Raw genomic sequence first — 24649 nt, 5'->3', positions numbered from 1 at the left:
AGTTTCTGCTTCTGTTGGAAGTTTGGGAAAAAAATACAACAACATTTGCATGGAAAACACATCTAAGCATAAAGATAATCTGATTCCATCAAACTTAAGCGTGCTACTCTGCATCCAGTCAAGAAGTGGCCAATAGTGCTTCCAAAATGACAACACTCATCTCTGCTAATTAAGATAGAAAAAGGACTTACGAAATTTTCGATGCGCTGCTAACAGGATCATTTGACACCACTTCCGCTCGCCCTAGACAAATACAAAGAAAACAATAACAAATCAGGTCTCCGCGTCATTATCATGCAGGTATTGTTTCGTTCCAATAGCAGAGCATTTTTCGTTGTAAAAGCCCTTCAGAGCCCGCAGCTTTGATCAGTGGCAGCGCTGCCCTTGCCAGCAGTTTGTCCTGGGCGCTGATTAGCAGCAAGGCCCTAAAGTGCTTATTTACAAACAGCATCCGAGCTGAGTGCGGGGAGCGCTGCCAGAGCGCGAAAAGGTCGCAGATGGGGCTCGTTTCCTTCCACTTCAGTTTATTGAATGGCCGGGGAACGAACGCCAGTTGCATGCTCAGAAATGTCTGGCGGGACTTGCTTTTTTTCTTAAAATGGAACATTTCCTGCCTCCCCTAGTACCTTTGAAGGACTTGCATAGGACCTACAGCGTTCCACGTGGGTGCTTAATCACTCCCTATAGGGCTAGCTATGCAGACATCTGGTTGCCTATGCGATAGGGCTTTATGTAAACGTATTTCTGTAATTCCGTGTAAAAGGCAATATAATTTACAGTAAGTAGGCCAGTTTTGTAGCTGTTGGATAGTGGTTTGTAGAAAAGGTGCTAGGGGGACATTTGAGGGTTGGTATTTTCAGGGCATAAGCCAAAAATAACGTGGAGCCCCACTCACCACCATCCTACCTCATTTAGTCACTGCTTAATTTGTAAAAACTATAAGTTGCAGGTCCCTCATCATGAAGCTACTTCAAGTTGCACCGCCCATTACTGCTGTCAGCGCTGCCAATTACAGTATCAACGCAGCTACTAACCATCACACTCCTTCTGTTGTGCTCCTCTCTAAATTAGACCAAGAGCACCACCATGTGGCAGACTGTCATAAGTGCCAGTGATGCTAATTAATTGCCGGGCCGAGTACTGGAAACCATTGGCTCAAATAAGGCACTGCATTTAGTGATGGAGAACCGTAGGGGTTCCACCAGTAGAACCTCAGCTGACTTTTCTGGTGAAAACCCTTGACCTGATGGCCTGTCTCCCCATGGGCTTCCAGGCCATTCTCTCCCCACCATCGCTGTGTTTTTTTGTGTTTCTAAAACACACCCACTTTGGGAGTTTGTTTTAGAAAAACAAAAAAGTGTACAGAGCGGATGCAAAAGAACATGCAGCCCACATAGCGCCCTCCTTTTGCCTGCATCTGCACTGGCAGTGGTGCTGAAGACAGAGAGATCTTCACCTGACAGACGGGGGTCAGATAAGAGGACTGCTGAACTAGTGGATTGGCAGGCAGCCTCCAGAGTCTAACCCTGCATGAGATTTTGCAGTCCTTGATGAAAATACTGCAATAAACAACAAAGTGATGGAAACAAACGCTTGATGTAACCACCACCATTGACCAGACATGAGCCCCACACTTACTGTGCACACCGCACTCAAGCTGTATCTAACTGAAGAAACCTAAGTAGGTTAAACCCTGATCTGTGGTTCCTTGTGTTCCGGTCTGGAGGGGTCCTGGCCTGGACTGCGGGCTGGACTGTTCCTCTTGGTGCAGTACTAAGACTGACTTGCATTTGGCAGATCCCTATCTAGAGTGTCATGGGGAACACAAATTGACTGTCTGGAAGTAGCCCCAAGCGATCGCCAGTGGCTGAGATTAACTCAAGCATCCTTTCTATCACCTTCTTCTTTGTTCCACTAGGTGAAAACACACCATCACATCTCCTCCCTCATATAACCAACACCCACAAGAGAAGCCAATGCCATCGCCAGCTTCTGTAAAATATATGTATTTATTTTACAATTAAAGGAATAATTGAGCTTAAAGCTCGGGCCAACTTAGGTGCCCAACTCATTTGTTTTACAAATGTAAACTCACATTAATTTACAAAATGTCAATTTAAGCTGCCAAAGTGTTTTACCCACACATAAAATGACACAGGTGTCAATGAACTTACAGATAGGTCTGGGTTTGACATCCCAGTGGTCAAACAAACCTAATATAATATACTTAGAGCATGCTCTGGGCCTGATCATTTCAATCATTGCCTTTGTTTACCTTCCTCTTCCAGCTTTTGCATTGACACTGTCAATCACATCCTAGTATCCAGGCTCTCTCACCTCTTGCTAATGCCTGCTAAGGTGTCATGATTTCAATGGCCTTGAGTCTTTGAATACTTGAGTTCCACAAGAAACTGAAGCTATGGCTCTTTATCTAGACAACAGGCTTATAATGTCCCCTCATTTTGTTCTAGCACCTGGATACCTTCCCTTGTGAGATGCACGTTCTATCAATGGATTGCTTACACTGAAACGCAAGGAGGAGAATTTCACAACTTCAGGGCCTCAGTTGGTCTGTGTTGCTTGCGGCATCATGGTAACTCCCTTCAGCTCCTTCCTCTTTCCAATGGGCTGGTATTTTAAGTACCTGACTCTATTATGTTCTATAATGTAAATTTGCTGGGCGCTAGGCCCACATACTTGGAAGTAACGCACACTGACACAGTAGTGGGGTGATGGCAACAGGCCTGGAGCACGTGCACTCCGGCCCCTTTTATTAACAGGGTCACCTGACTGGTGACGCCTGTGGTGGGTGGGTATAAAGTGTGTGACATCATGGGCAGACAACTAGAATGTATCCAGCTGGATACTACATATAGTACCTGTGAGTGGCCATGTGTGGTGCGTGACTTACTCCAATGACGGGCTGGCATACATTTACAACTGTTTGGTTCTCTTTAGGGCTATAACTGAACCTGTGCTTGGCAGAAGGAAAGCACATACCCTAGAATTCTTTTGAGCAGTCAAGCCTGCATGTGCATTGGCTTTCTCCACACACATTGTAAGCCATCATGTCTTTTAGGTCCTGCTACAAGCAACTTTAGGGGTTTCCAGAGGTCATGTCAACAATCCAGAAACATGGAGAGGTTGCAATGGTTCAATTCCCTTTAGCCATTCTTTTGTTTTTGTCACCCTCCCTGAGGTCATTGCTTGAAGAAAGTGTTAAATCACATTTTAGATCAGGCCAGAAGAATATTTTAAACTCACTGTTAGCTATTGGCCACCATGAGTATTAATCGGATGGTCTAAAGAGTGCGTCCCATTGCACTGCATGGACAGTGAACCAGAGCATCCGTGTATTGCATTGGAGGCACATTTGTGCTCCTAAACCTGTGTCCACAGTCATCCCAATGGTACAACCGCTTTCAGTTTGCACCTAATGGTGAATTGACACCTACATCTAAAATGTGCTACTCAAACACATTTTGTACACTCCTGCTGATGTTGCACCAACTGTGATTTTTCTCTTCATTTTTTTTTCTCCTTCAAGTGCTTTTATACTATTGTTGTTTGGTTTGGCTCTGTTCTTCATGTCCCCTAGAATGTTTTCAGTCTCCTTTTGGAGTTGCACCAAGTTTGATTTTTCATCTAAATGTGTTTTTTTTACTAACATGATGTGTGCTCCAATAGGTGTTTCCACAGTTTTACTGAATATGCAACTTAATGAATGGCCCTTTGCAACTAAAATTAAATGCGGTTTTGCTCCTGAATCTAAAACACAGTGGTGCTTAATTTGCACAAAATATGGTTTTACATCCCTAAATGTGATTTTACACATACGTGTGATCTGTGCGCCAAACACTTTTCCGCATTCATGCAGATATTGCACCAAGGGTGATTTTGTACTTCAAAGTGCTGTCAACCAAATGTGATATTATACAGATGCATGGAGTTCACACCTCAATCAGCAGTTTACTATCACGGTAATGAATGACTTTGTACTTAAATGTGATATACTAAAGCTGACTTTTGAATCTGTGGCGATTTTGACCCAAGCTGTCACTGTGCACCTAAATGTGATTTTTGCTCGATAGGTGTTCTCACACTTCTTTTGATGTGAAAATGTGAATTTTCAACTACACTTGCACATAAACATATTTCAGCGTCATCAACACCATCAACAACTTTATTGCTTCAGATTACAAATATAAGCCACACAATATAAAACACATGACACAGGGTTCTATAAAAGCACAAGCAAATCTCAAACCTATATAAGAAATAAAAGTTACTGCAACACCGATTAAGAAATAAGGGAATCATCTAGGGCCAGATGTACGAAGCATTTTATGCCCAAATGCGTTTTGGCATGTACCAACCGTATTTTGTGAGTCGGTAACCTATAACTGACTTGCAAAATAGGGTTTATGAGTCGTTTAGGAAGGGGCGTGTCAAGGGTGTCCCTTCCTAATAGTGAGTCGCACTGGTATGTAGGATTGTTTTGCATCCGGGAATGTGGTCGTAAAACATTTGCAGTTACCACCAACTTAAAGTTGGTAGTAACCCATAAGTAAATGGGAAAGAGTACCGAAGGGACCCCTTCCCCTCCGTGAATGTGGGAACAAACATTTTTTAGGAGCAGGCAGTGGTCCCACAAACACCTATCTACTCCTAAAAAATGAAAAGTTAACTCTTCATTTTTATGTTATGAAATGCATCCTGTTTTCCTTTTGAGGAAAATTGGGCTGAATTACAAAAAAAAGTATTGCTTTATTTAAAAAGCAATCACAGACCTGGTGGTCTGCTGACCCCAAAAAGCCACATCTATATGATTGTTGCCATTAACAATGGGTTGCATATTGCTACCTGCCTCATAAATATCGATGAGGCAGGTCCATTTGCAAGTCACTGCAAATTGCTAACAGTGTCAAACACACTGTTGTACATCACAGTTTGAGATTTCATAATTTCATAATAACAAATTGCTAAAATTCGCTATTAGGAAATCACAAAAACACGATTTTTGTACTTAGGGCCCCTAGAGCTTATGCCCCTGCCTCTCCCTAGTAATGCAATGCAATGAAACCATTCTTCTTTGATCAGGTAAATAAAGGCTAGGCTAAACTGTGGCCTAATCCAGAATATAGTAATATAAATAAGCTATCCTCATTGATCACTGTGTAAGATTCGAAATAAACTGCATATAGTTCCCACTGCCCGCAGCTGTGCTAACATGCTGAAAAAGTACTTATGTTATGGACTAAAAATTGCAGTTGCCTTAGGAGTTCGATTAAAAGCAGACTATAAAAATTGGAAAAGGTGCAACTCTCAGATGTCAGTAGATAAAATGGGGCCAGATAAAATTTGAGTTGTAAATAAGTGCATCAACACTGTGCAAATAAGCTCATAAAGTGTTTATGGTAAGTACTATCGGATTGGATTTAGCCCACAGAACTCCCTCTACCTTTACAATATGCGATTACATTGACTCTGAATATAGGTCTCCTGCAACATTTTCCATGATTTATAACAACAAGCAATACTGCGAGGATCTATGCCACTCTAGTGACAGATGTAATAAGCACCCAGACAGAAAATATTCTGTTGGTACTTGGTGTATTTGAGATTATGGCTGATGAGGTGAGGTGGCCTTCCAGGCCGCATAGACATAGGAGGCCACCTGATTGAAAATAGATTTGGAGTCAGTAAGAAGCATAAAGTCACTGAAGCCTTAGATTTTGCACCTGAATGCCCCTTGTAATATTTAGTCTCAAGAGGGTTTTTGTGCTCCTGTTGATAATGCACCTGCATCTGTTCTTCCTCCTGAATGGAATTGTTCTCCTAAAGTGTTTCCAATTTTCTCCTGAAGTTGCTCTAAGGATGATTTTACAAATACAAGTTATTTTGTGGTAGAGTGTGATTTTGCTGCTAAATATGACACCACGGGCTAAGCATTTTTGTGTTCAGAAACGGCTGATTATGTGCACAAGACACAAACTGGGATTTGGTAAAATGTTACCGAATTGCAATGTGTGTTTGTGATTCGGAATTTGAAAGGACTTTGTTTAGGGTGTCTCTTCCAAATACCGAATCTGAATGGGACGTGTGAATGCTTTGTGACTGAATTACAGTTGCTAAACATTAATATTTTACCCACTCCTTGAAGGAGGTGGTAACCCATTCACAAATGGGAGGGGTTCTCAGGGCATCCCTCCCTATTTGAGAATGAAAAAGAAATACTCTTTAAGAGCAAGCAGTAGTCCCACAGACCACTGCCTACTCATAAAAAATGAAACTTCAAAGTTACATTTTTTCCTTGTAAACACCTACAATTTTCCTTTACAGAAATCGGGTTGCATTTTTAAAAAAAATAGTGCTTTATTTAAAAGCAATCACAGACATGGTGATCTGCTGGCGTCAGCAGGCCAACACCACTTGTGATGACATCGATTTCTGATGGGTGGCAAATTTTAACCTATTTCATTAATATGCATGAGGTAGGTCTATTTACGACCCACTAGGAATTGCTCAAAATAATTTAATTAGGAATACCGATTTCCTAATTGAGATTCAGAGCGAATCGCAATTAGGAAAATAGTATTCCTAATGTTAGTACACCGGGCCCAACATTCCTGCTCACTTTGCTCCATGGGTGATTTTGCACCTCAATGATATTTGCACCCAATTGTTATTTTGCACATAAAAGTGAGTTGTCCTTGTACTGGTTTTCCCCACTAATTATGATGTTGCATCAAGTATAGGTTTGCACCTCAATGTGGAGTCAACCAAATGTGTTGTCAAACTGCTGCAATTAATGCACACCTAATGTGACTTCTTATGTGCATCCAACATCCGCACATACTCTGTCAATAAGATCAACATCACATTCTATCACCACAATCTCAAGCAGTAGATATCATAACTTCATCAATCTCTAAAAGCGACCTTAGAAGTTCCATCTCCTCAAAGCCCAGTGATCCATCTCCTAGACATTACATCTAAGCTGCGTTCTTGAACTCCAGGGCTCTGGTCTCTAAATCAATTTCTAAATGTGTTATCATCCATGAATGTGCCTTTATGCTTCTGCATTCACAGAAACCTGGTTCTACTCATCCTCCATGCCATTACCTTACCATTAGAGTACAACACCATCCACTTCTGTAGCACATAACGGAATATAATGGGAAGTTACTTCACCCACAAGAAGTACCTTAATGCAACTGATTAACTCAATATTAAGGTCCTATGCATTCTAATGTCTTAGGGTGAATACTACAAACTTGACATCTAAAACACTAAGGTTGAAGACCCCATGCTGACCACTTTGCAACAAAAAATATTGATGGTGTTCCTAGCTGATCATCTCACTTTTCCTTGTCATCACAATTTCCTGGGAGATTTCAATCTCCAACATGGAAAAGACAGAGACACAATCACATGAGGAAAACACAAACCTCCCACTTTAGAATTTTGTACAAGTGCCACAGGGCAGTTCTGATTATCATGATATATTTAATGCTCCTTCTACTTTGATCAGAGACTGTTGGTCTCCAAACAGAAGCTGAGAAATACAGACATACATGGCGAGTATGAGAGAGCTTTGGAGTGGGGGAACAAATGAAACAAAAGAGTATGAATGGTGAGATGAATGGGGTGGATGCGTAACAGAGATGGATAGAGAGGAGGGTGAGGGATAATGGAGATAAGGATGGATCTATGAAGGATAGTATGGATGGAGAGAAGGGATCCAGAGAATTGACAAAGTGATGGATGGAAGGAGGCAGAGAAGAGTGGATGATGGAGATAAAGATGCAGTGAAAAGAAGGATAGGTAGATTAGTGGATTTAAAAAAAGGAAGGAAAGAAGGATGGCTTGATGGATGGATGGATAGGTGGAGAGAAGTCAGGACTGTAGGATGTATGCATGTATTGATGGTTAAAGAAAGGAGGAAAGAGAAAAAATACAGATCGATGCATAAGAGAAGGAAGGACGGTTGATGAAAGAAGAATGGCGAGAAGGCATGATGAATTGATTTATAGATGTATGGATAAAAAATGGACAGAAAGAAACATGAAAAAAGGAAGGAAGGAAAAAACAGAAAAAAAGAAAAAAGTCACCATTAAACATTGTCAAATGAGATGTCTATCAGACATGGATAAAGTCTTATTTCGAAAAGGCCTTAAACCCAATACCATAACTTTTTGATCATCCCCTCCCAGCCCCCCTTCACGCTCCTTCGCCCCCTGCCTTGGTCTTTCCTCTTCCTGCTCTCTCACAGAGGGCCCCTCACTCCCTTCTGAAGTTTACCCCTGCCTCCCTCCTCACTCCCTCTTCTCGGTACCCTGCGCTGCCTCACCCCTCCTTTTATCTGCCAACACTTTGTCCCTCTCCTGGGCTCTCACTTTCATCCTGTCACCCGCTCTCCTCGGTCCTCGCTCCTCCCGGGTCTCTCTCTCCTCTGTCCTTTCACGCTCTCCCACACTCTGTCCCTCTCCTCTGTGTCTCCTCTCGGCACCTCTCTGTAATCCCTCTCTCTTCTTACTCTCTACTGCTCTTTCCCTTTTCTGCGCCCTTCACCCTCTCCTTCCTGTCTTGCCCCCTCTCTTTCCTGCCTGTCCCTCCTCTCTTTCCTGCCTGTCCCTCTTCTCTCCTGTCTTGCCCCCTGTGCTCTCTCCTGCCTGTCCCCCTCTCTCCTGTCTTTTCCTGTTGTGTCCCCTGCGCTCTCTCCTGCCTGTCCCCCTCTCTCCTGTCTTTTCCTGTTTTGTCCCCCTGCGCCCTCTCCTGCCTGTCCAACCTCTCTCCTGTATTTCCCTGTCTTGTCCGCTCTCTCTCTCCTGCCTGCCCCCCTCTCCCCTGTCTTTCCCTGTCTTGTCCACCCTCTCTCTCCTGCCTGTCCTCCCTCTCCTGTCTTGCCCCTCTCCTGTTTGCCCCGCTTTCTCTTGTCTTTCCCTGTTCTATCCCCTTCTTCCTGTCTTGTCCCGCGCTCTCCGGTCTCACCCTGTCTTCCCGGTCCCTTCTCCCTCCTTGCCTCTGCCTCCGACCTCTCTCCCCCCAGGCTCGTGGGTCCCTCCTGCCCTCGGAGGATGATCTCCTGGTCGCTTTGCACTTCTTGCTGCACTTGGAGATGGTGAGATCAGGAGGACCCCGGAAGCAGGTAGGAGCCCTCTCAGTCTTTGGGGAACTTGAAAGGTGTGTTGCCCGCTCCCCTTCCCACCCCACCCAACAACACACTGCCCCGGCCCCCACCACATTCCTTTTGGCAACGCAGCCGCAGGGACTCCCGGAGCGCGCCCCACCTGAAATTAAACCCGCTATGAGGGTGCCGGAGAGTGAGGCTGAGACCCCCAGTACCACCAGAGAGTTCGAACTTCGAAAGCATTAGCACCAAATACTTCCGACTTTGCAACAGGCACGTCTGGCCTACCTTTGCCCTTGAGCAGGAGATCGGCAATTTTACCTCCCGGGAAAGCGATATCTGTGTATATCATAAGATATCCAAATCAGCACAGCAGGTAATGGTGTGCGTGTCTACTCTCTAATTGCTCAAATCAACAGTGGAATCGATTGGTATAGCGAAAGGCCAGTTGCGGCCGGCAAGACGGGCGGGTGAGAGGGGGGGGTACACAGGTCCAGGAGTGTTGCGCAGGGGACGGCGTAGGCAAGGGTAATAATAATAAAGAAAACCTTACCTTCCTCCGGACCTCGGCTCCGCTCCTTCTCCACATCCCGGTCCCCGGGCCGAATCACACGCTGTGCCGCGGCCTCAGAGACACGAGTGTTCTATCATCAGTTTGTTGTTTGAAATGCACCCCGTTTGCGCGTTGGAGTCTCAGCCAATCCTGGCGCTGCATTACCAGCACCACTGCGCCAGGATTGGCTAAGAGCAGGGTTACGTCCTGCCCTTATGAGACCCTGGGGGCCCGGGTCCCTTGCCCTCTGACTCGCTGTTGGGGAGGGAGGGGAAGGTACTGTAACATGAGCGCATGCGTGGGCAAGTTGAAAAATCGAGTAGCCAGACATTGACATGCGCAGACTGCAGCTGCGCTGTTTCTGCAGACTGCTTGCTATATGTGTCTGTGCTGTCAATCACTGCCACAGACCCGCCCCCACACCTTCCGTGATGTCAGCCAGCCAGCCTTGTCCCGGTAATTATTGACGGCCGCAGAGAAGTTTTGTGTGCGCTTACAATCACCACATTATAATAACATCCCATCCTGCCTCTCAGCGTGACGGTCGTCCACATGGTTAGTGGGGCAACGCCCCAAAGGCCCCAATGGACGCACCGCCACTGCATTCTGCAATCTTTTTCTCTTCACACACTGATGTTGACCACACAGAGTCTTGAGGTAAATTTGCTGTAAAATGTATTGGAGTGTTTGGAGATGAGAAAATTATAAGACCCAGCTGTACTGATAACTTTACCCGCACATGGAGTGTTGTGGCCACTGTGGTGCTAAGGTATACACCAGTGGTCTTTGTCTCTTCTATTGTCAAACCAGGACCCACTGAGGCCTACGAACGACATTATGATCCATTGTCGCCAAGGGTTTTGTGAAAAATGAATATTTTCGTTATGTATGTCCCATTATACACCCTCTCTTTTACGTCCCGAGCTCACCATGCTGGAAACTAGAAAACCCGAGCACATGAACGTAAGGTTGCACTCAACGTGCTACTTCCTCTAATTACAACCACACATTCTTATGTCCGAGCCGATTCCGAGAAACGAGCCCCGTTGCAACCACACATTCTTATGGTCAGGCCGATTCCGAGAAATAAGCCCCTGTTTGCCAAGACACAACAACCAATTCCGAGAAACCAGGGCCTGTTTGCTAAAGACATGACACCAGATATCCTGCCAACGACCAGTTCTCTCTTTTTTCTCTCTCTCTTATCTAAGGAACCAGCCTAGGGTTATTTCTTAACGCTCTGCTTCTGCCGTGACTTCCTCATGATTAAAGACACAGTCACGCTTCTTCCTGTCATGACTTCTGTATGATTATGACACAGTTACGCTGGCATGACTTCTGTATGATTACAACACGCTATCCGAGTTTTGCTCAAAGGGAAGCTCCTTCCTATTTTCTATGTCAAGAATGTATAAATACCATGTTTTCTTTGATTAAAGCAGAGACTATTCCCGAGCCTCCTTAGGTGACGGAGCTCTCCCTTAGCTCGAGTTACTGAATAAAGACCCTTGAATTCTAACCACCACGGACTCTGCTCTTCATGCTTGACCTTATTGATATTATAGAAATTCCGATCAAGGTAAATTACTAAAAAATTTACCACAGTAAATTGGCACCCGAACAGGGACTTCCCTTTCTCCCCACACGCCGGTGATGCGGACCCAAACCTGTCTCTCCAGATACCGACGGACTTCAATGTGCACACTGCAGGGTGTTCCTGCATGAACTCCTTCGTGTCGAAGAGGGACCAAGCCGCGGCCTAGCCATCCATACGAGGCGGTGAGGACGACAGCGGAAGTCTCGACCCAGAGCCCGAATCTTGTGAAGTTGCCGAGTCCGAGGTCTTCAGAACCCCGACAAGTCCCCTGATCAAGAGCGCAGCGCAACTAGTCCAGTGTCCATATCTTCTTCAAGTTCTCTGCACCTCAGTGAGTACTGCTGGGGGTGTATCAAGACGGGTTCTGATTTATTCAGAGCACGGTCAAGACGGGTTCTGATTTTTCAGAGCACGGTCAAGACGGGTTCTAGGTTTCTAGAAAATGGTATGTTTGTATTCTGATACTCAGGATATATCAAGTTATCAAGTGTAAGTTTTTGTTGTTTGTTGACGCAATGCCTTTGTTTTCAAAGTTGTGTAAACTGGGTACCCGGAGGGGGTTACTGGAACAAGATGTACCAGTCCCCCCAAAGGATACTCCTGGTTTTCTTATGTACACCAAATATGGAATTGGTGCCGTTTTGTACTTAGATCTTTGGGAAGATTACACTCAAGATTTAGAAATTGCGATTAGATGGCCAAAGAGTGGCACGTGGGATTTGAATTGTATCGTGGCAGTTGAAAAGAAATGTTGGGAAAAGAAAGCAAGACCCTCGATGTTAGAGAGTATCGAATTATGGCAAAAGGAAGCACATCGAAGGGAACAGAAAGAGCAAAGGAAAGTTGAGAAAGCAAATAGAATGTCAGAAGAAAGTAAGATGAGAAAGTTACGAGAACAGAATGTGTATATTAATTTTGAACAAATAAAAAGGGAGGCCTCGGCCTCCGTTACTGGTATGTATCCCATCCTTTCACAAAGGACAGAGTCCGATGATAATCCAGACCCTAGTATTTCCACAGCACCTCCATGTCCTAAAGTTCCTTCTGTACCTAAAGATTTCATTACCACCTATTTAATGGAACCACCTCCTGCTTATACTAATCAAGCAACAGTCAGACGAATAGTTACTCAGATGGAGCCCATCCCTGATATTTCAGATGGTGTTCTGCCTATGTTAGAATGTGAATTCGACCCGACTCCAGGTGAAGGTCCACAAGCAGATGTCTCCTATCGCTTACGGGAAGCTTTAGAAGGCATACCGGAGGTACCAAATATCACAAACTGCCTAAATAAAATTTACAAAGCTCTCCGAACAGGAGAAAACTTAGAAGTCCTTCAAGAGGCTTTAAAAATAGACCTATCGCTCATAAAAAATGTCTCTCACGATTTATGATTACTTGCTTTATCCGCATAATCTCAAGTGCTGGGAAAAAGGTTCCCGATGACTTACTACAGCTAGATCAAGCAGTGGTAGCGGGGAATTATAATAAAATAAAAGAAATAGATTTCTTCATCCCTCTCTTTACCAGTAAGGTTTCCGACTATCACCAGAAAAATGCCCCTACCCTAGAAACAGAAAGTGGGGGTACAGGCGAAGACAGGGAAGAAGGAACTGCTTTTCAGGGTTCAGTACGTTTTCATATCCCTCACTCCCAAAGTAGCGGAAAACTTAGGAATAAGTCTAAAAAATTATCAGCTTCTTCAGATCGATCATTTCAATTAACACAAGAAGCTTTGGATGACTGGATGGACGATGAACCTCCAATCACCACACAAGAGAAAGAACTCATTCGATCAATCACCCATTGGGTGTCCCAATATTCTATATATGGCCCTGACATAGTCGCCCAAATGTTCTTATCGCTCCCCATGACATCTCAAAGACTAGCCAGTATCTATATGGTCCAACACCTCATTACCTTGTATGAAGCCGCTAGCCACCCACCCAAAATGTTACATCCTCTCTTACGAGACTGTCTAGAAGGGAGGTTGGCGACAAGGGGACAAGAATTCCTAAACATTTTCCTAGACCAACAACAACGCTATGTCCAATACCATTCTAATGTTTATGATTCCAGTCCTCCTCAGTATGACCAAGGTCAATTTCCTCTCCGAGAAGTACATCCTGTTGTAGATTCTGGAGGAAAACTACAACAAACATTTGTCTACACTCCCCTGACAAAAATAGAGATATTAGAAATGAAGAAAATGGTCCCTTCTCATGAAAAAGATCCTATGGGTTTCCACAGGGAACTCAAAGATATCCTTCAAATGGGTTCCTTTACTTATAAGGGTCTCAATATTCTCCTCAAAGTCCTACTGCCTCAAGGAACATACGACAAACTAAAAGGGAAAGATTGGGAGGTAGAAGGGAAAAAGATAACATGGACAGCTTTAGAGACAGAAGAAACTACTCATACTCCTGGACAAGGCTTGGGACCTCTAGTCCTGGAACTCCCTCGCCTTCTCCCGAAAATACTCTCCCAGTTATTGGCCACCAAAAAGGAAGATTTGGGATGCTATCTCTGCATGCAAGCAAAAACCAGATGAGGATATAGGGGACTATTATACCAGACTAGAGAAATGTTTTCTTCTCAATAGTGGTCTCTCCTCAGGTGGAGACGCCTATAGTCGATTATTTGTTTCAAAACTTGTAGAAAATGCCTTACCTCAAATAAAAGACAGGGTATTAAAAGTTGAAAGCACTTGGCAAGCAAGTTCTCCTTCACAAGCACTTCAGATGCTCCAGTACCATCAGAACAGAATTAGAGATGAACATGAACAGGAGAAAAAGAGGACAAAAGATACTAAAATGAAGGTACTGGTTCCGCAGACCAATACAATTCCTCAGACTCATAAGCAACGTCCAGAAACACAAGAAAAGGTTACTTGTAATTACTGCAAAAAGCCTGGCCATTTTGTACGTGACTGTCCAGTCTTACAACATAATATTGCTACTGAAAATACACAGCCTCGCCCCTATACCACTCGTCCCTCTGCTCCAACATCAACTCCCCCAGCTGATACTAAATTAGCCACACAACTCTATCAGTATCCAGTGGCATCCTATCCTGAGTTCCCTACAATTTTATGAGACAGCTGGGAGGAACACGATAGTCGTCCACTAATACTGGTTCCGGTCGACCAAAAGTGTCCCTATGTACACGCTAAGATCCTAGGTAAAGAAACAAAATTTCTGATTGACACCGGGGCCAGTAGGACGACAGTACAACACAACGAAGTTCCCAAGGTTCCCCTCTCTGGCTCAAATAGTATTTCCTTGGGTTTTTCAGGTACACCAGTCATTAACAAAGTTTCTGAACCAGTATCACTTCAGGTTGGCCCTCTTACAGCTTCCACCGATTTGGTACTTACTAAATCCTGTCCTGAAAATTTACTCAGCATCCAGACACTAAAGGAGCTGGGTGCTGAAATATGCTGCTCCCCGGAAGGAATACGACTATTCCTCCGAGATTTCAAAGGTCACTTCACGACACGAGAATTAGATGTCAGATTAAGGGACATTCCTACCACATTATGGGCTACGGATCCAACTGACGTAGGGTTCATGGATATCACACCACACCTAGTCACGTTGAAGGAAGGTGTTGTCTTACCTCATGTATTCCAATACAAATTACCTCCAGATGCGGAACAAGCCCTTATTCAGATTATCGATGACTTGGTACAAAAAGGAGTAGTCAGAGAAGTACCTTCCAACATATGTAATTCACCTGTTCTACCAGTGCGAAAGAAGACAGATGACGGTGCACCACCGGTCTACAGACTTGTGGTAGATTTACGAGAACTCAACAAGTGTGTGGTACCACAGAACCCTGTGGTCTCAGACATCAGCACTCTGCTAACAGCTATAGATCCTGATGCAACACATTTTACAGTTATTGACCTTAAAAATGCTTTCTTCAGTATACCCATTCATCCAGACAGTCAGTATCTATTTGGATTCTCACTGTAAGGTCGTAGTTTCTGTTTCACAAGAGCTCCTCAAGGGTACACAGAAAGTCCCAGTATCTACAGTCAGGCACTTAAAAGACAGTTAGATGACATTATTCTGCCCTCCGCAAAAACAACAAGTGATGGACTGAATGTGGATCAATGTCACACACTCCCCCAGTCAAAAGATCTGGGCCCAAATCCATCGTTTTTTTGCACTCCACACCACCCTGGGTTAGACAATGGCAATATGCAAATCAGCTCTGACCCTGTTGCCCCATGGGAACAGTCCAGTCCGAACTACAAAAGCCATGTCCTTCCCAGAACGGAATCAAGCATCCGAGGACCGGACCGGTTTCGAGGTAACACCTCTCATCAGCCCGGCTAGCTTGACTCCAAGTGGTGTGGAGTGCCTGGGACCCACGTCTGGGCATCCCCAGCGCACTTAGGGCGGCAATTGCAAAAACAACAAGTGATGGACTGAATGTGGATCAATGTCACACACTCCCCCAGTCAAAAGATCTGGGCCCAAATCCATCGTTTTTTTGCACTCCACACCACCCTGGGTTAGACAATGGCAATATGCAAATCAGCTCTGACCCTGTTGCCCCATGGGAACAGTCCAGTCCGAACTACAAAAGCCATGTCCTTCCCAGAACGGAATCAAGCATCCGAGGACCGGACCGGTTTCGAGGTAACACCTCTCATCAGCCCGGCTAGCTTGACTCCAAGTGGTGTGGAGTGCCTGGGACCCACGTCTGGGCATCCCCAGCGCACTTAGGGCGGCAATTGCAAAAACAACAAGTGATGGACTGAATGTGGATCAATGTCACACACTCCCCCAGTCAAAAGATCTGGGCCCAAATCCATCGTTTTTTTGCACTCCACACCACCCTGGGTTAGACAATGGCAATATGCAAATCAGCTCTGACCCTGTTGCCCCATGGGAACAGTCCAGTCCGAACTACAAAAGCCATGTCCTTCCCAGAACGGAATCAAGCATCCGAGGACCGGACCGGTTTCGAGGTAACACCTCTCATCAGCCCGGCTAGCTTGACTCCAAGTGGTGTGGAGTGCCTGGGACCCACGTCTGGGCATCCCCAGCGCACTTAGGGCGGCAATTGCAAAAACAACAAGTGATGGACTGAATGTGGATCAATGTCACACACTCCCCCAGTCAAAAGATCTGGGCCCAAATCCATCGTTTTTTTGCACTCCACACCACCCTGGGTTAGACAATGGCAATATGCAAATCAGCTCTGACCCTGTTGCCCCATGGGAACAGTCCAGTCCGAACTACAAAAGCCATGTCCTTCCCAGAACGGAATCAAGCATCCGAGGACCGGACCGGTTTCGAGGTAACACCTCTCATCAGCCCGGCTAGCTTGACTCCAAGTGGTGTGGAGTGCCTGGGACCCACGTCTGGGCATCCCCAGCGCACTTAGGGCGGCAATTGCAAAAACAACAAGTGATGGACTGAATGTGGATCAATGTCACACACTCCCCCAGTCAAAAGATCTGGGCCCAAATCCATCGTTTTTTTGCACTCCACACCACCCTGGGTTAGACAATGGCAATATGCAAATCAGCTCTGACCCTGTTGCCCCATGGGAACAGTCCAGTCCGAACTACAAAAGCCATGTCCTTCCCAGAACGGAATCAAGCATCCGAGGACCGGACCGGTTTCGAGGTAACACCTCTCATCAGCCCGGCTAGCTTGACTCCAAGTGGTGTGGAGTGCCTGGGACCCACGTCTGGGCATCCCCAGCGCACTTAGGGCGGCAATTGCAAAAACAACAAGTGATGGACTGAATGTGGATCAATGTCACACACTCCCCCAGTCAAAAGATCTGGGCCCAAATCCATCGTTTTTTTGCACTCCACACCACCCTGGGTTAGACAATGGCAATATGCAAATCAGCTCTGACCCTGTTGCCCCATGGGAACAGTCCAGTCCGAACTACAAAAGCCATGTCCTTCCCAGAACGGAATCAAGCATCCGAGGACCGGACCGGTTTCGAGGTAACACCTCTCATCAGCCCGGCTAGCTTGACTCCAAGTGGTGTGGAGTGCCTGGGACCCACGTCTGGGCATCCCCAGCGCACTTAGGGCGGCAATTGCAAAAACAACAAGTGATAGACTGAATGTGGATCAATGTCACACACTCCCCCAGTCAAAAGATCTGGGCCCAAATCCATCGTTTTTTTGCACTCCACACCACCCTGGGTTAGACAATGGCAATATGCAAATCAGCTCTGACTCTGTTGCCCCATGGGAACAGTCCAGTCCGAACTACAAAAGCCATGTCCTTCCCAGAACGGAATCAAGCATCCGAGGACCGGACCGGTTTCGAGGTAACACCTCTCATCAGCCCGGCTAGCTTGACTCCAAGTGGTGTGGAGTGCCTGGGACCCACGTCTGGGCATCCCCAGCGCACTTAGGGCGGCAATTGCAAAAACAACAAGTGATGGACTGAATGTGGATCAATGTCACACACTCCCCCAGTCAAAAGATCTGGGCCCAAATCCATCGTTTTTTTGCACTCCACACCACCCTGGGTTAGACAATGGCAATATGCAAATCAGCTCTGACCCTGTTGCCCCATGGGAACAGTCCAGTCCGAACTACAAAAGCCATGTCCTTCCCAGAACGGAATCAAGCATCCGAGGACCGGACCGGTTTCGAGGTAACACCTCTCATCAGCCCGGCTAGCTTGACTCCAAGTGGTGTGGAGTGCCTGGGACCCACGTCTGGGCATCCCCAGCGCACTTAGGGCGGCAATTGCAAAAACAACAAGTGATGGACTGAATGTGGATCAATGTCACACACTCCCCCAGTCAAAAGATCTGGGCCCAAATCCATCGTTTTTTTGCACTCCACACCACCCTGGGTTAGACAATGGCAATATGCAAATCAGCTCTGACCCTGTTGCCCCATGGGAACAGTCCAGTCCGAACTACAAAAGCCATGTCCTTCCCAGAACGGAATCAAGCATCCGAGGACCGGACCGGTTTCGAGGTAACACCTCTCATCAGCCCGGCTAGCTTGACTCCAAGTGGTGTGGAGTGCCTGGGACCCACGTCTGGGCATCCCCAGCGCACTTAGGGCGGCAATTGCAAAAACAACAAGTGATGGACTGAATGTGGATCAATGTCACACACTCCCCCAGTCAAAAGATCTGGGCCCAAATCCATCGTTTTTTTGCACTCCACACCACCCTGGGTTAGACAATGGCAATATGCAAATCAGCTCTGACCCTGTTGCCCCATGGGAACAGTCCAGTCCGAACTACAAAAGCCATGTCCTTCCCAGAACGGAATCAAGCATCCTCCAACACGACATTGTTACAATATGTCGACGATTTACTGATCACTGCACACTCGGAACCACAATGCGAACAAGCCTCAAGAACTGTCCTAATGTTTTTTGCACAGCATGACCACAAAGCTTCACCCTCTAAATTACAATTGTGTTTACCGTAGGTGGCATACTTAGGACACCTGCTGTCAAAGGAGGGTAGGGCACTCACACCTGAAAGAATCCAACTCATTTTTAACATTCCTGTCCCTAAGACACAGAAAGAAGTCCGTGCTTTTATTGGCCTCACTTCTTATTGTAGGCAGTGGATTCCTGAGTTCGCCTATTTAGCCAAACCTCTGATACAATTGACGACCTCCGACTTTGCCACCTCTTCTCCATTGCCATGGACACCTGATCATACTTTTGCTTTTGACACTCTCAAACAAGCATTATGTACTGCACCTGTCCTAGCTACACCAGATTATGCCAAACCTTTGTCCTTTTTGTCATGGAACGGGAAGGTACAGCCTTGTCAGTACTCACACAAACACAGGCCAATAAACATTGTCCCTGTGCTTATTTTTCCAGTACTCTTGATCCTGTTGCACAAGGTCTGCCTGCCTGCTTAAAATCCGTTGCAGCTACAGCTCTGGCTATTCGACAAAGTGATTCCATAGTGCTAGTACATTCTCTTGAGGTACAAGTCCCACATGCAGTAGAATTACTTTTGAATAGGACACAAACACAACATTTGACCATCGCTCGTCTCACAGGTTATGAAGTCACATTATTCCAACCCCAGATTATCATCAAACGATGCAATATCCTCAACCCAGCTACACTACTACCCACTGTTCCAGAAGACAACCAAACTCACGACTGCCTAGAGATAGTTGAACTAGTCACAAAACCCCGGTCTGATCTTGCAGACGTACCTCTAAGTACACCCGAACACACACTGTTCGTAGATGGTTCCTGCATGCGCCCCCAAACAGGCGAGCTTTCAGCAGCTTATGCTGTCACTACAGAGAATACAGTCCTCCTATCAGCCAGAATACCCGTATATTCAGCCCAAGCAGCAGAACTCATAGATCTTACCCAAGCATGTGAATGGTTCAAAGGAAAACGGGTCAACATCTACACCGATTCGCAATATGCGTTCGGGGTTGTCCATAATTTCAGGACCCTTTGGAAAGAGAGAGGTTTTCTGACCTCTCATGGAACTAAAATACAACATGGGTATCTTATTCTTCAGCTGCTAGAATCAATACACAGACCCACAGAAATAGCTATACTGAAATGCAAGGCACACACAAAAGTCATGGACTCCATCACCCGAGGTAATGCTCTGGGGGATGCCACAGCTAAGAATGCTGCTCAGACAGGAACACTGAATACTGAACCTACCATTAAGACTGGTTATCCAGTTATCAACCCCACCAAAGATGTAGTAGACATCCAAAACCAAGCTACAGAGACCGAAAAGAGAAAATGGGAAGAAGAGGGAGGTTCTCACACAGATCAGGGTTGGGTAACAAAATATGGATCCAAATGGTTTCTCCCTGACATAATGGTTCCTGTAATCATAGAAACTGCCCTTGGTCCTGCGCATCTAGGAGAAAAAGGAATGTTGGACAGCCTGAATTTGATATGGCATAACAAGCATCTGCGCTCAGCAGCCAAACAAAAAGTACGAACCTGCATGATTTGCTGTCAGTTCAATCCAGGGACAAGTGTCTCAGTTGGACAAGGAGGGTTCCATCCCCCTAATCACCCCTTTGAAGTCCTCCAAATGGACTACATACAGATGGAGAGATGTCGAGGACATAAGTATGTCCTCGTAGTAGTCTGTACCTTGACCCGATGGACTGAAGCATACCCCGTCCCTGACTACGGTGCCCAAACGACAGCTAAACAACTAGTTAGGGAATTTTTCCCCCGATATTGGTTGCCAAGAGTCATATACTCTGACAACGGACAACCATTTTCCTCTAAACTAATGGAGGCTGTTTCCTTACTGTTAGGATATACCTGGAAATTCCACTGTGTTCGACACCCTCAAGCAGCAGGCTTGGTCGAACGACATAATCAGACTCTAAAGACCAAGTTAGCCAAAATCTGTGCTGACAAACAAATAGACTGGGTTACAGCTCTTCCGGTTGCTCTCTTCTACATGCGAATGGTGGCACATTCCCGGACGGGTCTGTCCCCCTTCGAAATCACATATGGGAGGCCTCCAAATATCTGGGGCATCCCATCCCCTAAAAAGTTAACTGATATTGATTTGAATGTTTTGACAGATTACCTAGCTTCCTTGATGTCTGCACTACGTTCTTGTCATTCACAGGTGGCTGCAGCCTTCCCAGACAAAACAACGCCCGAGGAACACACCATCTAACACGGGGATTGGATCCTAGTCCGGAATTTTGACTGTGCCAGTCCCTTGGAAAGAAGGTGGACATCTCCCAAGTTGGTGCTACTCACAACGAGGACTGCAGTCAAGACGAAAAGGATGGCTACACGTTAGTCACTGCAAAGAATTCTTTGGATCAACTCCTACGGACATTTTTGCTAACCCCGAAACAATAGGCACTGAAGCGACAGACTTTGTTTCACCCCTTCCTGAACTTTCCCCCCAAGACGAGTACAGATCACGGCTGCGATCCCACAAGAAACAAGCTAGAGAAACTGCATCTGACCTCGACCTACCGGTGGCTGATTAAGTCCAAGACGTAGTCTTGGTGAAGTGGTTGCTGGGAAGTGTCCGTTCACGTATGCACGATTGATTCCAACTAGCAACAAAACCATGGAAAATATTTTTAAAACTATAAAATTATTGCCTAACAAACTTTCAATTTTCCTCTCTATCATGATTCTTATTTTCTGTATCACGGCTTGCCTAGGTTGGCTCCTTCATCTTGCTTTCCCACCTGCTTCCCCCGCACTTGTGAATAACACTACTATGCATTCACATGTAGATCTCCCTCCACATCTCGCGAATAGAAGAAAATAATTTTTCAATAACATGTTCATCTCCACACTCCACCAACATCAAATGGTTATTATTAGAACCAACTGTTGGGTCTGTGGTTTAATGCCATATTCCGTATACGGAGGAATGGCTTTTATTCCTCTCCCTTTCGGCTATGCTGGATCAACCTACGCATTCTCTATGATATTCTCCGCTTCTGTTAGAAACATTCCTGAGACCAAGACCAAGAACATTAGTACTTGGAACGAGATAAAAACAAAGACAGTACAAGCCGTTGAAAAGATGGTAAATTTCACTGCGACGTGGGGACGAGCAGATAATAATGAGAATACCAGTTACTCCCTTTTTAATGACACTACCTCCTTTAGAGAAAGGTTTTCCGTCCAAAAAAGACAGACAGAATAGGGAGGATGGGCTGTGCCCCATAAAGGCCTATTTTGTGTAAGAGGAAAGGGCAAGGGTCAGAAAATGGGAGATAGCGAGTGTAAAAAGACATACACCATACCTGACCTAAATTTCCCAACAATGGCCACTGCCCCCAACACCTATTTTATCTGTGGACCTCACGCACATACTTGGCTACCTCAAGGCTGGTCCGGAAAGTGCTACCTTGCATTTCTCCTTCCTCCTACCTATACCGCCCCGGCAGATTACCATCTAAGTGATCCTCCGACCGTGATTAATAGATGGCGAAGGGGGGTTCATAGATGCTGAGGACACAGCGGACCAAGAGGCTGGCGATTTCTTTAAAGGAATTATCCCTTTCTGGGGGCCTATGATCAACAGCCGCCACATAAGACAACTAACTCGCGTAGTCCAGGGAGCCATAAACGAGACCGCTGGTGCGTTAAGCAACATCACGGCTGAGATGGCTGCCGACAGACTCATGACGTTGCAGAACCGTATGGTTCTAGATATTATATTGGCTGACCGTGGTGGCGTATGCGAACTGATCGGGCCCAGCTGCTGTATATATATTCCAGATAATGCACCCTCGGTGTATTCTGCTATTTCCCGCCTTCACGTACTTTCCAGAAAACTGGATGCAGACACTGGTGCCTGGTCCCTGACGGGATGGCTCTGGGGCCTCCTGTCCTCATGGGGGTGGAAGGCACTTACAGTCATCGGTCTCGCTCTAGCCATTCTCTTCACCTGTTGCCTCTGTATTCAATGTGGCCCAGCACTCTGTAGTTTCTGTATAACTACCTGCATTCCCAGACCCCAAACTAGAAAGAAAAAGAAGGAAGAGATCATGTTACAGGAACAAGTGGACAATCTAATGAAGATAGAGGTAGATTAAGAAAAACAATGTTAAAAGGGTATATTATGGGACAAGGAGGGAATGTGGAAAATGAATGTTTTTCGTTATGTATGTCCCATCATACACCCTCTCTTTTACGTCCCGAGCTCACCATGCTGGAAACTAGAAAACCCGAGCACATGAACGTAAGGTTGCACTCAACGTGCTACTTCCTCTAATTACAACCACACATTCTTATGTCCGAGCCGATTCCGAGAAACGAGCCCCGTTGCAACCTCACATTCTTATGGTCAGGCCGATTCCAAGAAATAAGCCCCTGTTTGCCAAGACACAACAACCAATTCAGAGAAACCAGGGCCTGTTTGCTAAAGACACGACACCAGACATCCTGCCAATGACCAGTTCTCTCTTTTTCTCCCTCTCTTATCTAAGGAACCAGCCTAGGGTTATTTCTTAACGCTCTGCTTCTGTCGTGACTTCCTCATGATTAAAGACACAGTCACGCTTCTTCCTGTCATGACTTCTGAATGATTATGACACAGTTACGCTGGCATGACTTCTGTATGATTACAACACGGCTATCCGAGTTTTGCTCAAAGGGAAGCTCCTTCCTCTTTTCTATGTCAAGAATGTATAAATACCATGTTTTCTTTGATTAAAGCAGAGACTATTCCCGAGCCTCCTTAGGTGACGGAGCTCTCCCTTAACTCGAGTTACTGAATAAAGACCCTTGAATTCTAACCACCACAAACTCTGCTCTTCATGCTTGACCTTATTGATATTATAGAAATTCCTATCAAGGTAAATTACTAAATTATCTACCACAGTATGTCTGTCTCCAAGCCAGCCCAATCAACCACAGCTTGTAGTTATTCCACTGCATAGTACAATATAAAAATATAGCAGTGCTAGTCCTCCCTCAGGGGTGTCTGATGTAACAATCATAGTGAGATCCTAGGTCAATAACAGTGGGACACCTTCTGAAGGGCCTCACAAATTACTAGGAGAATACACCAAGAAAAGACACAAAGGTCAAATAACCCCCTAAGCATTGGCTAGACACCATAGATTTAAGAAACCTTTAACGGCTTGCATGCCAGCAAACTCGAAACTCTTAAATTGAAATACCTGATCGCTACCTTTAGAAAACATGATACACAATTATAGAAAGTCAAGCCGACTGGCATTGTCACAGGGTTTCTCGGTACATTTCACAGCAAAGTAAATAAGCCAGGACACTAGCAAACACGGAAGACTGAGAAGCTCAACGGTTGATGCACTTCAAAGAACACTACAAGGCCATTAACACTACAAGGCCATTCCCAGCAGTGTAGTAAAACCTCTCCCATGGTCTGATAAGGAGGGCCATGGGAAACTTAAGGTATTAAAGTTTCCCAAAAATTTTTGGGGTACTGTTTGGGGACCATCACTACTACTGGATGCCCCCCTGTAGTATGGTTTAAGGCCTGCTTTCGCGTGCATGTTATGTTAGCATGGCTTATTAGAAGTTTAAATGCCATTTTACCTTTTGCTGCTTTTGCACACAACACTGCATAGCTGTTTTTGTACGTTAGCCTTCACGAAGGTCTACTCCTGAGAAAAGGTTTGTTTTTTGACATCTCTAGGCTTACATCGTGCCCCTAGGCTGAGCAGTTAGTGCTGAGCCGTCAAGGCTATCAAAACATGATAGCTGTTTTTCGACATGTCCGTGTAACGCATTCTAGACACAACATTTGGCAGCTGTTAGCCAAGTAAGATTCTGGAGCCTTTCTCATTCCACACTTGCCATGATTTCACACACTTGGAAGATTTCCAATCCAGGGATGCAGAGAGCTAAGCTGATCCAGATGTAATTTAC

General features: G+C 45.5%; 1 protein-coding gene across 1 annotated transcript in view; it reads right to left on the bottom strand.

Moving 5' to 3' along the window:
- Positions 1-24649, bottom strand: part of AFF3 (ALF transcription elongation factor 3) — a 2122574-nt gene that overhangs the window by 729972 nt on the left and 1367953 nt on the right. The window contains exon 7 of the mRNA XM_086936175.1: positions 192-243. Coding sequence (XP_086792301.1) covers positions 192-243 — 52 coding nt within the window. The remainder of the gene's footprint in view (positions 1-191; positions 244-24649) is intronic.

This window comes from Lissotriton vulgaris, chromosome 8 (genome assembly GCF_964263255.1).
Source record: "Lissotriton vulgaris chromosome 8, aLisVul1.2, whole genome shotgun sequence".
NCBI lineage: Eukaryota > Metazoa > Chordata > Amphibia > Caudata > Salamandridae > Lissotriton > Lissotriton vulgaris.
The sequence above is the reverse complement of the archived record's forward strand: the minus strand, read 5'-3'. Positions and strand labels throughout refer to the sequence as shown.